The sequence below is a fragment of the Aulostomus chinensis genome, chromosome 8 (genome assembly GCF_037954235.1).
Source record: "Aulostomus chinensis isolate RoL2024-O1b breed Wild chromosome 8, RoL_Achi_v1.0, whole genome shotgun sequence".
NCBI lineage: Eukaryota > Metazoa > Chordata > Actinopteri > Syngnathiformes > Aulostomidae > Aulostomus > Aulostomus chinensis.
This window is the reverse complement of record NC_141327.1, coordinates 25,580,272-25,596,945: the sequence shown is the minus strand read 5'-3', so window position 1 is coordinate 25,596,945 and position 16,674 is coordinate 25,580,272. Positions and strand designations below refer to the sequence as shown.

Sequence of the window (16,674 nt, the reverse complement as noted above, 5' to 3'; positions counted from 1 at the left end):
AAAATTCCATGACTTTACAGAGGTATGCCAACACTCCCCACCCATCACCATTCATTGTGATAAGCTAACTGGCACTCTCTGTAGGTCTCAGCTCCCTGACAGAGGGGAGAAGGGTATCTATCTTCTTGTCTGGCTCTGGGGAGGATGGAAAATATCTTCAAAAAAGGTTGACAGGGTCCTTTAAGCGCTTTGAGTTTATGAAAGATAGAGGAAAAACTATATCTGTTTTATTATTTATGAGGCTTAATGTGTTTTTATGAAGTAGAAAAGCTGCATTGCAAAGCTAGAAACTTGATAGGTGAAGCTCCTGATGTACAGACTAACTGTAGCCTCTCATTCCACTTAGTGTAACATGATGCTCTTGGGTGAAAGCTATCAGACCGCTGGGCATGAGAGGAAAGCTGAAGTTGGGGGATATCTGCGTTACCCAGCAGAGTCTGACCTTTGCTTTGGCTTTTAATCAGAGGAGCACTGATACATAACAGACTGCACGTCTCAGGAGAGAGGGAGGGAGCCCAGAAACAGCTAGACGTAGAGGTCCAGTGTTGTGTTAGAAATCACTAGTTATCATAGATTTATTGACACAGCACGGAAACCTGTTGAATGTTATTCAAAGTCCACACACAGTCGCATCTCTGGAACCCGAAGAGAAATGAGTAAGTGAGTGGGCAGGCAGGCAGGGGCCGGGGGAGGGACAGACAAAGGGAGGAAGAGGGAATTCAAGAAAAAGTAAGAGGATAGAGGGAGGCAGGGATGGGGGGGAGGGGGTCATGTTTCCTCTGTTGAGACCACTTCCTGTCACGATCCTAAAATGGAGCGACTGTAAGAGGGACGTCCCCTCTGCCTGTCCCCCCCCCCATCCTCCCTCACACACACACACACACACACACACACACACACACACACACACACACACACACACACACACACACACACACCAGAGGAACCCAAACCAACCTCCCGTGGTATCCTACAAAGGCGATGAAAGGGGGAAAAAAACAGGGAGCAGAAAAATATATCCCCAGTGGTCTCTGAAACATAAGGAAGCCTCCGCTTATTGAGGCAGAGGCTCAGGACATTCTGTCCTCAAGTTGCTCCATGTAGGGAGTCTGGATCTATGTGTGTGTGTCTGTGCGTGTGTGTGTGTTCAACTATCACCACTTTAACATCAGAGCAGAATATTTGGATTCAGCGTGCTTGAAAAGACAAGACCATCATTTATCTCTGAGGTTTATGTCATCTACACGTGATTATTATCCAGTATATTCTGGTTTGAGATGCATATTGGATTATGTGCCGATATCAATATTCACCAAGGTTAAATATTATCTGTATATACATTTTTTTCAAAAACAAGTTTGACCGGTTTTACATTTTACATTTTGTGCAAACTGCTTGTTGACACTTATCTTTTTGAAGCTATATTTACATTGTTTCGTCATCAGAAACAACAGACGTTGAGCAACCGAAGGAGAGAGCTGAGCATAAATGGGCTGATTCAAACCGCCGCCATCAGATTGACGAGTTCTCCCCTCTCCCCAATTGGGTACAAGACTTTTGTACCTGTCAGCACAGGCGAGTGGCGGCGGCAGCAGCGGTGGCGGTCTCAAGCGTGGTTACACGTTTTAAACCCTGAAAGCAGAAAAACACTCTGCAGAATTTAATGCAAAATGCAAAGGTGGTCGTGGCAAAGCATCGAAATTTGGAATCACCTCATTAAACACGTCAGAAACTGTTAGCTTGAGCAGCAGGTGCAGTTATCATTAGCAGCACGCCTGGAAATTCAGAGAGTCGGGAATTATTTTTTACAAGTGGAGGTACATTTTTGTAATTGTAGAGACGGTTAACTACTTGAAAACCATTGTTGGTAACTGATACCCAAATCCAGGAATACCAGTATTGATATACTCACCAGCACTAATCATTAGAGGTATTTGGATTCAAAACATATCTGAGGTCTATTACATCACTGGAGACTAAAATGGTTTATTGATTTACAGGATATTAGAGATATTTTATCATGGAAACGTCTCCTAACGTTCTTCATATGTTTAAATGGTACAAACTTTCCAGTGGCACGAAAACTGCTTAAAACTAAAATTGTCTTATATATCTCCAACAAGCACTTAACAAGTCTCACTGAGCTGCTACATGTTAGCTGACTGTGCCTTTAGCCTGATGATGATTTGGTAGCAAATTAGACCATTAACCTTGCTGTTTTCTGTTTACTGACAAACATTTATAAAAATACTGCTTGTGTTTGAATTAGGTTGAATTTAAATTTGAACTTCTATTGGAAACACCAGGGACAGAGAATGTGTGTGTGTGTGTGTGTGTGTGTGTGTGTGTGTGTGTGTGTGTGTGGTCTCATGATTTTGGTTAAGCTGATGTTTCCCAAAGGCTGTTTTGATTGGACCTACAGTTGGACCTCTGATATTTAATAATGAGTTGGGAACTCCCACACACACGTACACACACACACACGCACACACACACACACACACACACACACACACACACACACACACACACACACCAAACCACTGAATCATACAGTGATTTTTGTATGTGGAAACAAGCAGTGCCTCATTAGCTGATGATCTGGACCCCGCACTGCCACGTCATTGACCCACTTCTGCTTCAGCTCATCCTGACATCTTTATCTGCTCTATGAGATATGCTTTCTCTGTTTATGTAAGGCTTTCTTACTGTTATTCAATCAAGGAAAATGACTGCTACTGACAATGACGCACATCGATCATGGACATGGATGACAGTTGACACATGCAAGTAAGTGTGTCACCTAAAAACTTTATACCTCTTAGGAAAAATGCTGAACATATGGAAGAACTGAGACATCAATAGTGTACCTTCTATCTCAGTTTCACACAAACAGCAAGTGACAGCTGCTAGGTAGATGTCGCCCTCTGCTGGTAAACATTTGTAATAACCTGTTGGAGCAGACGAGGGCAGAGAGCTACAGATTAAAAGAAAACAAGTAAGAATTAATCTCAGGAAAAAAGAAACGAAGACTGAAGTTCTTTCATTCTTTGACACGCTTAAAGTATCTATTTAATTCACTCATTTGAAAAACAACAACAACACCAAAAAGAAAGTACAAAAACTTAATTGGCCATCATTTATTATGTTGCAAAACTATAAACAAAACTTCATCCAGAGGTTACAGCTGGAGATTTACTGAAGTTAAAAAGCTCAGGCAACAACAGCAGTGAGAAGAGGTGAGGTAAACTTTCTGGGTTCAAACGGGTAAACATCACAAAGCTGCAAAAAATGAAATGAGAACGGGAACTACGCGTACCACGTTTCCAGTGGATACTGCGACGACGATACATCAGATCTTTACAGCACACATCACCAGTGTCAATGAGATTCAGGGGTTGCTTTTTTTGTGTCTTCAGTGAAAAACATAGTTAAGTCGTTGTAGCTACCTTCAGTAAATCAAATACATAACAACAAAGTAAACAAAAGAGATGCACCGTAGCAACAGTAACAGGGCAAAGACTGAATGAAATGCGGCGTATTGTCAGAAAAATGAGCGTTATTCTGTGATTATTCTATCGTACAGTGCTGTGACAAAGCTGGTGCACCCCACAGACCATCAGCTGCAGCACCAGAGCTGAATGGACAATGCCAAAAACTACACATCCACCCTCTCCTGGGTCACGTAGAGGATGAACGTGCAGGCATGACGCCCAATTCAGATGGTGTACACATGGTTTTTGGACAGCAGGTCCAACCTGATACGCTGAGCTAAAAGGGAAATAATTTAAAGTGAGTCAGCCTATTTCCTAGAGCTTGAATTACTCAGTATTTGTAGTTTTGTGTTCCTCACACACACACACACACACACACACACACACACACACACACACACACACACACACACACACACACATCTGCTAGTGTGTATAAGTTAACATTCACTAACTGTATTGTACATAATTGAATGCTGGGGTGTGTATATTTTTAATACATCACTATCAGTCTGATGGCTGATTCCTACCAGCTCAGTGTTCCTCACTTCTCTTCCTGTCTGCTCCATCAGTGATGAGGAAACAGCCATAAATTTACAGGCTTTTCCAAATGTTTTAGAATGATTGAAAAGTTTCCCTTTTTCAAACTCACAGTGTTTACACGTGTATTTCAGTATGTGCAGAATGTGAGTATCATATAAACATATTCTTAATGAAGATAATAGTGAGTACTGCCGATCAGCCAAGATCAGTTTATGAAATATCAACATATCAGGTGGCCACAAATCCATTATCGTGCTTCACTAATAGATCATGGAGTAACTTTGATCAGGTCTCTTATTATTTTTCGTTAATTGAGGAGGCTGCACTGGTTAACGCTGCAGCCAGCGTCACCTCTCCAGGAGTTCATGATCAGTTTCAGAACTGGTGGTGTCTGTTTTGGAGGATACAGAGGGGAGTGGAAATCAGGTGCCTGCATTTGACAAGAGGAGAGTTTATGTCTCCACTTTTATTAATGGGATGAAAAGAATGTATACATGTATGAAAGCCTCCTTGCTTACACACCATCTTATTTGAGTTTTAGACATCCGGCTCCTGGACATGAAAGCCAAACATGGCTCACCTACTCATATGTTGATATTTCGTCAAATCCCGAAACACCTACACCTCAAGTTCAGCTAGTAAATCTAGTTGGTTATACTCCAATATGAACTTCTACATTTTTAAATTCAAGTGAAATCCAGTGACAGTCCAGTTTGAGGAGATACTGTAAGTGCTCTGTGTGACAAGTTTAAAATCACTTTGTTGATCCATCCATTTTCTACCGCTTATTCCTGTTAAGGGTCGCGGGGGGCTGGAGCCTATCCCAGCAGCCTTCGGGCGAGAGGCAGGGTTCACCCTGGACAGACAGGTCGCCAGTCCATCACAGGGCCAACAAATATAGACAGACAACCATTCACACTCACAGTCACGGTCAATTTAGAATACGGATTAACCTCGTTCCCTCTTGCATGTCTTTGGACTGTGGGAGGACACCGGAGTACTGGAGAGAACCCACGCAGGAACAGGGATGCAGACCCCACACAGGAAGACCCTGTGCCCGAGCCGGGACTCAAACCCGGAACCGTCTTGCTGTGAGGCAACAGTGCTGACCACTGCGCCACCATGCCGCCCCATTTTGTTGATCAACAAATTTAAATAGAAAAATATATTTATGTATAATAAAATGAATATATAAAACACTTGGAGGGATACGCGAGCCTTTCCACAGCACTGCATCTTTCCCCATACACAGTAAAGGCTTTACAAAAGCAATAACACGGCACTGCCAGGGATTTCCTCTGCTAACACAAAAGCAGGATTGTATATGAATACGTGTGTTTTTGTATAGAGACCATGGAGTGCAACCTCATGTGACTGCTATTTGGCGCTGGGGGGCAGATAGTAGGGGTGGAAAAGTCTCTCGTGGGCGCAGATATGCAGAGCGGCATGAGTGTGCATCAGTAACCTTGGAAACCGGGAGGTGAAGTAGCTGACGAAACCCTCGGGCAGCTCGCCAAGCGTCTGCTGTACTTCAGGTGGCAACTCGTGGTAGTGATGCTTCTGTAACACAGAGTATGCAAAAGGTAAAAAAAAAAGAAATAAAGTCTGAATCATGGGAAACAGGTTCGTAAGCAGACGTGCTGACCTTATTCCTCATGGCTCTCAGCAGGTCTCGCACTGAGTTGCCTTTATAGGTCCGGAATCGCCTCAAGTCTAGAAAAATTAGTAACAGACAACTAACAGTTGGGAATTGACGAGTAACTGTTGTGAAAGATTGTTTATTCATATTTGAATATGTACCCGTCTGCAGAGGCACAGAGATATGCATCCTCCAGTTGGTTCGGACCACGGCTCTCCCTGCAGTCTCCAGTTTAACCACAATTGGACTGTCAGCTGGTTCTTTCTCTATGCGGTCGCTTACATCCTATGAAAGCACACACACACACACACACACCAATAAAGCAAGAAAAATTAGGCATATATGCACACCCATCTGGTACATTTGTGCAGCATAGATTATCACAAAACTCATCTATTTGATTTTTTTTTTAAACAGCAAGAATCAACTTTCTACCAGGGGTGAAAAGAGACCCCTACCCTCACAGGTTTTGATGTCTAAGAGCTGCATAAACAGAGAAAACTGATGTAACTCACTTGGAAGAAGAGCAGATGCTTCTCAGGGCTCCAGAAGAACGGATGTTTCAGCACACAGGCGGTGGAGGGACGTGACTCTGCCTCAGTACTGATCATCTGCTCAATCAGATCCAGCGCTATGACGTCATCTGATTTCCAAATATGTCAAAGAGAAATAAAAATTAGTTCGGGTTGAGCAAGTGTTGAGTGTTCCATCCAGATTGCGGTCTGAAACCCCTCTCTCATAGAATTCTGTAATTATGTGAATGTTTGATGAGAACAAACACGTGCGATTTGTTGCAAGGTCACAACTCGGTAGACAGCGCTACCTGAGAAGCTCAGCTGAGGACAAGAATGTCGTTAGCACTGAAACGCAGATGGCTGGTTTGATTGACTGGATAGATTCATGACACTGGTTCCAAATTGATCACGTTAGCAAATCATTAAATGGATTTTTTTTTTTTATCAAAATGAAAACCTCCAGAGAAACTCAATTGAAAAACTGATTAAACTGCAAAAATGACCAAGAATTTGAGAAACTGTCCAACATTATCACGATCATAAATACAGAATTATGTTATCTTCGGTTAGGTAGTGAGTTGAGAACATTACATTGTCACAGCTGTTGCTGCAGGAGGAGGACGATCAAATCAGGACTCTGTAACAAGTTGCTTTGTATCTCCTCCTCATCAGTCAGCAATAAATTCAGCCACTGTCTCGTGTGCCAGAAGTGTTTTCAATTCCAAGAGAGTGGAATGAGTCCTTTCATATATGCCTCTCTTACCGTGTATGTTCTCCTTAAAATGTGCCAGTGAATATTCTCCTGACAGGATGTTGACTTGTCTTCTCAGAGTGTCACCAAAAGGGTGCTGCCCTCTGCTGACCACGTAGTAGAACACACAACCTGCAGAGAAAACGTCCACTGCTGCTGTCTGAAGCAGGAGAGCGGGGGAACCAGATCAGCGGGCTGGAGCGTACCAAGATGACAGAACTGTACATGAAAAAAATCACTAATCTGTAGTGGAGAGTGACCGGTGTCTGCATCCTACCGGTTTGTTCCTAGGTGCATCCCTCAGCACTTCAGGAGCGATCCATCCCTCAGTTCCTGGTATCCCAGACCGCAACGAGAAGCTGCACCGTCCATCTTGGATTTTCTTACAGAGCCCAAAGTCAGAGATGAGAGCTCGGACCTGACCCAGGGCACTGGGGGCGGAGAGGAGGATGTTTCTTGGCTTCAGGTCACGATGGACTAGATGATGGAAGGAGAGGTGATGGAGCAGGGAAAGACAAGAATGTGATGTGCTGAACCAGAACACCAGAATAGAAATATTCTTTAAAAAATGTATGTTGTATTTTGTGGGCAGGTCTTTTTCATACCTATGTTGAGGGAGTGGAGGTGTGACAGGCCACACATGGTCTGTTCTAGCAGAGTTATTGGGTTCAGTTCAGGAAAACAAGATGGATCCTCCACATACTGCAGAGAGAACACACACACGGAAAACATTCACAAGCACAGTTAGTTTGTCCAATTGTAAAAATGTCATGACTCAGATTTTATTATGTTTAAAGCAGGACCTGCTTGCATAAAACAACCTAGGCCCTAAAATTCTAAGCGTCCCCTAAAAAAAGTAGTTGCATAAAATTTCTTTATGGAATTATGGAAAAGCATTTAGCCTTAACTATTTAACTTTTTAATTTATGGGGAGTTTAGAGAAGGAAGAGAGGATACCAACAGTGATGAGTCACCGCGATATCTGAAGTGAATATAAGTAGTATCATGAGAATAAGTGCAATGAAAGCTTGAGTCTTAATATTACCAAAGAGGCTCCTAAATGAACCCCTCAGCTAAGGGATATATTTTGCCTAAGGGACATGTTTAAGTTGGAAATGTAAGGTACTTTATGCAGCCAGGTAGACAAGTTCTTCCAGTGCTTGTCTATTTGTCAAACACGGACCTGCTGCAGTGTTGAAGCGCACAGCTCGATGGCGATGTACGTGAAGAGGCGGTCTCTCTCTGTGCAGAAGTATCGGATGACATTCGGGTGTGTGTCAGACTCTCGGAGGAGCTGCACCTCACGTTCTGCGACCTCAAAACACTCCGGTAGGATTCGCTTCACAGCTACGTGACGTCCATCAAAGTTGCCCCTTAGTTAAAAAAAGGGCAACCACAACACAACACATACAACTTGCAGTTTAGAACACAGGAAGTTTATCTCACAAATTTAAAGTTGTGAATACATTAGCCAACTAACAATGAGTGACGTATACTTTATGACACTGCTAACTAGTTCGAATTTCTAACATGCATCACTACTTTTTTGTTTTTTCTACTGGTTTGAATGGTTGAAGACATCAACAAGGCATTTCGATAGGATCTCTGCTTCAAAAAAATATCAGACTGACAAAAGTCTCTGCGAGCTGATGGTCATTCCCCACTGAAATTAATGTTAACAAAATAAATCCTAATGAGAACAAATATCAAAGACATAATGTGAAGTAATAACTTGTTTTGTAGTCAGTTAATGAAACAATGCCAATTCAATATCATTTCTTCTTTAGAATGAGTCTTTCATGAAATTTAAGTGGTACACAATGAAACACACACACACACACACACACACACACACACACACACACACACACACACAATACCTGAAGACAAACGTTCCTGCGGTTCCATGTCCAAGGACCTGAGATGGAGTGAAGGAGATTTTACCCACGTTCACCTCCTCACTACTTTCTCCTGGGAGAAAGTTAGGAAGGAGAAAAAAAAGCAGCAAGGAGTTAATCTCAACTGAGTGACAGAAGGAAAGAAAATGAACTCATTCAGTGACCTACCTGCGGCAGGTTGATGCCACGTGGAGCCATTTTTATCAGCATCTGAGGTGCTACTGCTGTGATTGTGAGGAGTCGGAGTGTCGGCAGGAGCAAGCTGGGAGTCTACATGCAGAGAAGTGAGAATATGCCGTCTTTTGCAACCTCTTGAATGCATTTTATTCCTTGTTTAGACTATAGACATGTATATAACATGTCAAATTTGAAAGTTATTTAAAAACTGATCCATTTATGATGCTTTATAAAGTTTTAAATCCCAATCTCTCTGGTACAGTGGATAAAAAAGTGTTGGACTCTACCGCTAGTTTGTTAAGGGGTCGACTTTAATTATTTACTCACGACTGGAAAAGTTTGTGTCAGTAGAAAGCAAAGTGTCAGTAGAAACCGTGGGCCTGTTGGTTTCCATAAGATGGAGACTGGATTCAAAAGCGTCTTCCAGCTGCTGTTGAGCTTTGAGCTGCTGGGACGCTCGCTGCAGAAACACAGATACACACTGTACTCAATGCTCTTGGTGAGAGATCAGAATTGATAATATCAAGAAGGAGAAGAATTTATTCATCTAAAGTCTGGGAAATATCACAACATTGTAACACCCTCTTTTGCAACACTGCTATTTCAGACAGAGCAATATTTGTTCAGCCCCACACAGAGCCCCTAACATCATATGAGCAGAAAAATAAAATTAAGAAGCCACCGAGTGAGCACCAGATTGTTTCTAATGAGCAAAAGAAATCTAAATGTGTTTTATTTTTCGTCCACATGCACTTAAGGGCTCTGTAATTTTGTTCATATGGCTATGAATAAAGTTTCCATTCTAAACACACATGCATCTCAACAGCTCACGCACACACACATACACACAAATACAAACTGACAGCGGGATAGGTGAGAGCAAAGGCCAGCCATCCTCCCAGCAGCAGGGTCAGAACAGCCAGAGTCAGCTGGTCTTGAGTTGTATTAACAGGCAATAAAGTGGCCACATTCCCAGTCGGTCCTGATGTCCTCCCTTCCCCTCCTCCCCCCTCGGCTCTGCTGTCGCTACGGCTACCAGTGACTGTCTTGAACTGGAGGAAGGAAAAAGAAACAATGGAAATATTGTGAGATTTGACTTGTGTTCAGCAGTAAAAGTAACTTTATTAGTTGAGGTTCAATGAAAGATCTCTCCCACACAGATGGTAGACTGGCTATGGTGGACACGAACAGATGATGGTGGAGTAACATTGTCTCATACCGTTCCTGTTATTAAAGGTTTATCAGGTGTAGACTGCAGTAGTGCTACAGTGGTTTGTGACTCACATGGTGCTCATGGTGGTAGGAAGCTGGGGAAACTGGGGAGGCTGGTGGGCGAGGAGGGATAACCGCTTCACGAGAATGCTGCAGGCCCACTGGGAAATCCCTCAATATGGTGGTGTGGGCATCTGGGGGGAGCTCATGATGACCTAGTGGCACCAAGACACATTGACACAGACCAACGTGGGTTTGAGTGTTGAGGCCACAATCTTGTCCAGTCAATATGTTTTGTTTTTTTTCTTTAAGCCAAAGTTCAAACTTCAACCTATTTTCATCTTATGGCCACTCATGTTTACCTTATCTTCTGCATGTCAGGAGCTGTTACACCACCCGTCCTGCTTTGGAGAAACATAGATTTGCTTTTCTCCTGCCTAAAGTAATCGTTGCTGACCCAATAAGGAATCCAGCCACCATCCAGAGGTGGAAGCTGGCTGTGTAACCCAAGTGTGTATGGCAAGCCATTTTAAATCAAAGCATCTATAATTACATTTGAGATATATGGCAGTTCTCCCAGTCAAAATTGTATTTTCAGATGTCAGAGTGGTGATTAAAGACATCCACATCAACATTCCTCCTAGCAGAAACTGCATTTCTACAACTTTGATGTATTTGTCCAAACGTTAAGATATCTTAAATACTTTTCAAGACGTACAAGAAGAAGTTTTATACTTCATAGCCAGATATCTGTAATTCAATCCCGCCGGTTCAAAAGAACATTTAAAATAATCACATTCATGTCCAAAATTAGTGATATAATTTTTTTGCCATTCATGTGTAAATCAGAAATCTACATTCCCATGTTCATTTCCCATGATCTAAATTGGAATGGCAAAAGTTACATCATTTTCTGAAGGAAGTATGTCATTGGATATCCATCTATGACATAACATTTTCCAGTCCAGCTATTAAATGTTAAAACAGACTCATAGTGTGTGTTACCTATTATCAACCATTGGTTCCTCTGGCTGTTGGTGCTCCCTGGTGGATAACGAACATCAGTGGACGGTGTAATCTCACATTCCCCTCTCTCTCTGACCGTCACTCCCGCCGTCACAGGGCCCTCGATCTGTGCCAAGGTCAGTCCCCGAGGCTGCCACGGAAACAACAAGCATCCACATGAAACAGCTTAGTATCTACATCTGATCTGATCTTCTGTTGTTGTTCTGTTGAAATTGGGGGGGGGGGGGGGGGCAGGAAACGAGGGGGGTGTTGTCAAAATAGAAGTGTAACAGGACTCACCACTAATGAGACGCCATGGTGTACAAGGGAGGAGGAGGCATAGAGATGGGAGTCCAGTTTTCCCACATAGAGAGTCGGCCTTAGAGAAAACGAAAAACAGGTCATTCCTTCACAAAATAAGTTACATGTATTTATTTATTATTCATTTAGGTAATTAACTTGAGCCAAATTTGAAGAAAGACCTTCCAAGTGTCCCTGACATGTAACACTCATGTGAGGCAGCAAACGTGACCAAAGATAAGATACTGCTTTAAAAATACTGACCACTGTCACCGACACAGAGGGGTAAAAGAATGTGTTTTTGACACCAGTCAATCCTTTTTCATGTGATAAGTGGACATCTAACATGTTCCATCCACCCACTGTCTACTGCTTATCCTGTTGAAGGTCATGGGGGGCTGGAGTCTATCTCAGCAGCCTTCAGGCGAGAGGCGGGATTCACCCTGGACAGGTCGCCAGTCCATCACAGGGCCAACACATAGAGACAGACAACCATTCACACTCACAGTGACACCTACAGTCAATTTAGAGTATCAATCAGCCTCGTCCCCTCTTGATGTCTTTGGACTGTGGGAGGAAGCTGGAGTACCAGAGAGAACCCACACAGGCACAGGGAGAACATGGAGACTCCACACAGAAAGACCCTGTGCTGGAGCAGGGACTCAAACCCGGAACCGTCTTGCTGTGAGGCCACAGTGCTGACCACTGCACCGCTGTGCCGCCCCATCTGACACTTTCTATTCTGCAATTCTTTGCATCAGCATTGTAAGAAGGAGATAATGTCCTTCTCCTTGCAAAATATGAGTGTGCCTGATATGAAGTCTCTTACACAAGTTGTGTTTTTGCGCTGGCTTGCTCCTTCACAAACTGATAGCTCCACTTCAAAGTGGAATGAGCATCTGTCTGGTCGTTGGCAGAGGAGAAGGTGAGGAAGCGTAGCGTCTCCATAGCGAGTGACAGGTGGGGAGCATGTCTCAGAGAATCCCCCGAGTACAGATAGACCCCCACGACGGGGGATCCGTAGTTCTGACTCCACAGGACGTCGCCTGGGAGACATAAATGCAGCACTTTGTTTTATCGGCCAGCTGAGATGGAAAGAAGACACATTCGACCCCTCACAGTCAAGCACGATGAGGAAGTCTTCCTACCTGACTCTCGATCAACTGTAACAACAAGTCCGTCACCACTTGACACAAGATGAGCCATCTCTGGGAGGAAAGCAGGAAGGACCCGTCAGTTATGGACAAGTTGAAATATCATGTTTTCCTCTTTCAGGTTTAAGACATCAGACCATACTCTATGGTTCCAGACACACAGGTTTCCAAAGACATGCTTTTTTCCAGCTAAGGAACCTGCCGTCTCAGTCTGTGTGTACATTTCAGGGACGTACTGTAATCTTGTTTCTCGTCATACTGCGGAGCAGAGTAGTCGTTGTAGGTGGCATTCCATCGCAGCTCCTGTGTCTTGGTGTCAAACATGGTGACCACATATTCTGGAAGACAAACAAGAGGAATAAAGCAAAGTTGTATGAGTTAATTTCAGTGCTGTGTGTGTGAGTGTGTGTGTGTGTGTGTGTGTGTGTGTGTGTGTGTGAGTGTGAGTGTGTGTGTGTTATTGTGCCCCTGTGTGACATACCAGTGCGTCCAATGTAGAGCAGTGGAGTGTTGGGGCAGATGGATTCAGAGGAAGAGGTGGTCAAACTGGTTTGCTTCTCACCCGTCTCAGGGTCCACCACAAACCACACATCCTGTTTTTTACCTGCGCACGCACACACACACACACACGCACACACACACACACACACACACACACACACACACACACACACACACACAGTACAATGTTTCAAATATTTGTTTGCTATTCAGTTAAGGGATGGTAAGTTGGTCGCACATGTCTCACCTGTATAAAGGATCCCATCAGAGGTCCTGCAGGGGGCTGACTGAACCAGCTCTGGGATGGTGAAAGGCAGTTTCTGGAGACGCATGAAAACAACGATGTTAGACGGTAAAAAAATAGACTCACAAGTAAACACATATCATATCACACACCCCATTCCTCACCATCAGGCCTTCTTTGTGCTTTCCACCAAGCACATACAAGCTGCCATCATTGGGGTCTGGGAGAAAACCCGGCCTAGAAAACGTCACAAACAAATAAATATAGACACCATCTTGAAGCAGGATAACCCCCAGCCAGCATGTTCACTCGGCCTCTCTATCTCAACTAGACCCTCTGGGATTTAAGAGGGGAGCCAAAGACACCTCCCTCCTCCCTACCACCCCCTACTGACCTCTGTTGCGTATATGTGTGTGTGTGTGTGAGAGAGAGAGAGAGAGAGAGAGAGAGAGAGAGAGAGAGAGAGAGAGAGAGAGAGAGAGAGAGAGTGTGTGTGTGTGTGTGTGTGTGTGTGTGTGTGTGTGTGTGTGTGTGTGTGTGTGTGTGTTACGCATGTGTGGCCCAGCTGAGGGTGACCGATACATTGATCCGATTCATCCATTGATTACATTGGAAATGCGTAAGACAATGTTAAAATACCTGCATATCAGCATTCATTTTTCCAAACATGATGAGTGATGAATAAATATGCTGTATATCACTAAAACAGCATACCACAAAACACAGAACTAGCAAACTAACTGCAGGAACTAGCCAATCTGAGAGCATTCAGCAGACACACATCAGCAGCGACTTCCGTCAACGAGCCGATGTTGCTTCCCATTGGGTCTGAGTCACTACGACCACTCGTTTACAGCTCAACTCCACATCAGTAAAGATTTGTGATTCCATCTTGCTCAACTGTGATAGTATCAGAGTGAATCAATTTGTCCACTGACAGACAAGCAGACATATATATATATATATATATATATATGTGTGTATATATACTTCCAAACTACTCAGGACTGCCTCCGTGCTACCGTCAGTGTCTGTAGCAACACATTTTGCAACGATGACACACAGACAGACTCACAAACCAAATGATCAGGATGATGTCTCAGCCAAAAGTTCAACTGTCTGAAACATCAGTTTTCATCAGGCTACTTAACATATGTGCTGGTATTGTTGGCGTGTTAGCATGCGGTGAAGAAACCGTTCTGATAGCTGAGCTTCCTCACACTGTCCATCTCACATCCAACTCATTAAGATGCTGTCGAATTCTTATCTTAAAAGCTTCTACCGTGTTTTCCTGTCTGCTATTTTTGACTTCAGTGTTACGAACATGCTTAAGCCACAATGTTTTGTTCAGCAACAAAAACAAAACCCCACTTTTACTGGTAACGCCTTTCGGTTTTCTTTTAATTACAACCTATGGGTGACGATCATTTGATATATTTGTGTTCACCAAATACCGCACTTGTTCCTCTTTGCCTCCAAACCCTTGATATACAGTCCAGTGACCACAATATCTAAATAAAAATGTTTATTTGGTACATAGCTATGTTTTTTGTGTGTGTGTGTGTGTGTGTGTGCCTTACTCACTCTGTGAGGTAGACAGGCACTTGAATGATGGGGTCTGAAAGAATAAGCACAACAATTATGGGATAGATGTTTTAAAAACAAATGTAACAGTGACAATATGTGTTCACATGAACCTTCTCTCAGGGTCCATTTGATGTCCCCGGTCTGTTTGGAGACAGCGTGCAGGCTTCCGTCCAGCGTAGAGACGAACAGGAGGGATTCTGGGAGGGTGACCGATGTGACCCGTCCAACCTAATGAGGACCCAGGACAGAAACTTTAGGGACAGCTGTCTGTCTGGCATGGCGCTAAGTCACCGTGTCATGTATCAGACCCCCTGACTAGCATGTGTGTGTGTGTGTGTGTGTGTGTGTGTGTGTGTGTGTGTGTGTGAGTGGGTGTGTCAGTCCTGCCAGCCCTGCAGTACTGCAACTCTCATTATTAAGAACACAGTTTAATTATTAAACTGGGATCCTCATTTAGCAGGATATCCTTATTCTCCCCCTCCTCCCTCCCAACACCAAAACCGCTGAACGTGTGTGTGTGTGTGTGTGTGTGTGTGTGTGTGTGTTCACCACTCCCATATTTACCTACTAAGGGGTGGCAACACAGATTAGCAGAACATGACCAAAAAAACGCAACAGAAACACTCACTTTGTTCAGGCTATTATGAACTATACGGTGATCCTGATAAACAGCCATGGCAACTTCACTCGAGCCTGAAATAGACTTGTTATTTATGCCTGCACATAAATAACTACACACTGCTAACAACAATAATAACAACAACTACAAAGTTTAAAAAGAAAAGTTCACCTGATATAGTTTGTCCTCCCACAAGAGCAAGAGGAGGGTCAGCAGCAGGCGACCCAACGCCCCCATGACCCCCGCAGCACTTTCTTTCATGAACAAACGGAGGACAGAAGCTATTGAACTAAAACCAGAGGTCGAACTCTCTGTCCATTTCCAGCGACGGTGTCCATGATGTGTCAGGAAATGATTAACGACCCTGTAACATTACCGAAGTCTTCAGGACAAGGGAGAGACAAACACGGTACATGTTTATGCTAGTACACTCGCTGGAAATCCATAGTAACAACAAACCCCGGCCGAATCCGTCAGTGTCTCTATATTTCCGTGTTGGGACGAACCAGTGACGTCAGACAGCAGGGAGGGATACCGCGTCTTCTCGCATTGAGTGACAGGAGGCTTAGCCAATGGGTGAGCAGATATGGGCTGGAAGGGGCGGAGTCGTAGAAATGACTGGAACACGTGGAAACAGACAGCAAGACAGTTGTGGACGCAACAAGAGAGGGTCTTTGTGCAATCGAAAGTAGTGGAGAACGTCATTATGTGACCCCCCCCCCCCTTCTCACACACACACACACACACACACACATTGACTACTTCAGTAACCGAAAGTACATTCAAACCATCATAAAATCAAGATATTGATATTAAAGTAAATTTCAGCTTCATATGTACATACAGTATATTAATACCATTGCTTATTTATTTTCTGGCTTTTTAAATAATTCAAATATTGTATTATACTGAACCAAAGCTGAAAGTGGTTCTTTTGCTTTTTTAATTTTTATTTTTGTATTAGGTTCATTCAGCAGACAGTTTGGCTTTTTCTGTCCCAGGATGAGAATCTATGTGTGGTCTACAAACAGCCAG

At 43.5% G+C, this 16,674-nt stretch overlaps 1 protein-coding gene across 1 annotated transcript; it reads right to left on the bottom strand.

The window, feature by feature from the left end:
• Positions 1–3,866: 3,866 nt before the first annotated feature.
• Positions 3,867–16,133, bottom strand: ern2 (endoplasmic reticulum to nucleus signaling 2). The gene is made up of 24 exons (XM_086211959.1): positions 15,811–16,133; positions 15,131–15,248; positions 15,018–15,051; positions 13,598–13,670; positions 13,437–13,509; positions 13,170–13,292; positions 12,925–13,026; positions 12,683–12,742; positions 12,364–12,580; positions 11,535–11,613; positions 11,235–11,385; positions 10,302–10,444; positions 9,881–10,069; positions 9,345–9,477; positions 9,009–9,110; positions 8,823–8,913; positions 8,126–8,315; positions 7,548–7,644; positions 7,220–7,419; positions 6,955–7,102; positions 6,192–6,319; positions 5,838–5,961; positions 5,683–5,750; positions 3,867–5,597 (listed from the first exon to the last, which is right to left on the bottom strand). The coding sequence occupies exons 1-24, from the start codon at positions 15,898–15,900 to the stop codon at positions 5,415–5,417; spliced, it is 2,916 nt and encodes a 971-aa protein (XP_086068085.1). The 5' UTR covers positions 15,901–16,133; the 3' UTR covers positions 3,867–5,414.
• Between the last annotated feature and the right edge of the window lie 541 nt (positions 16,134–16,674).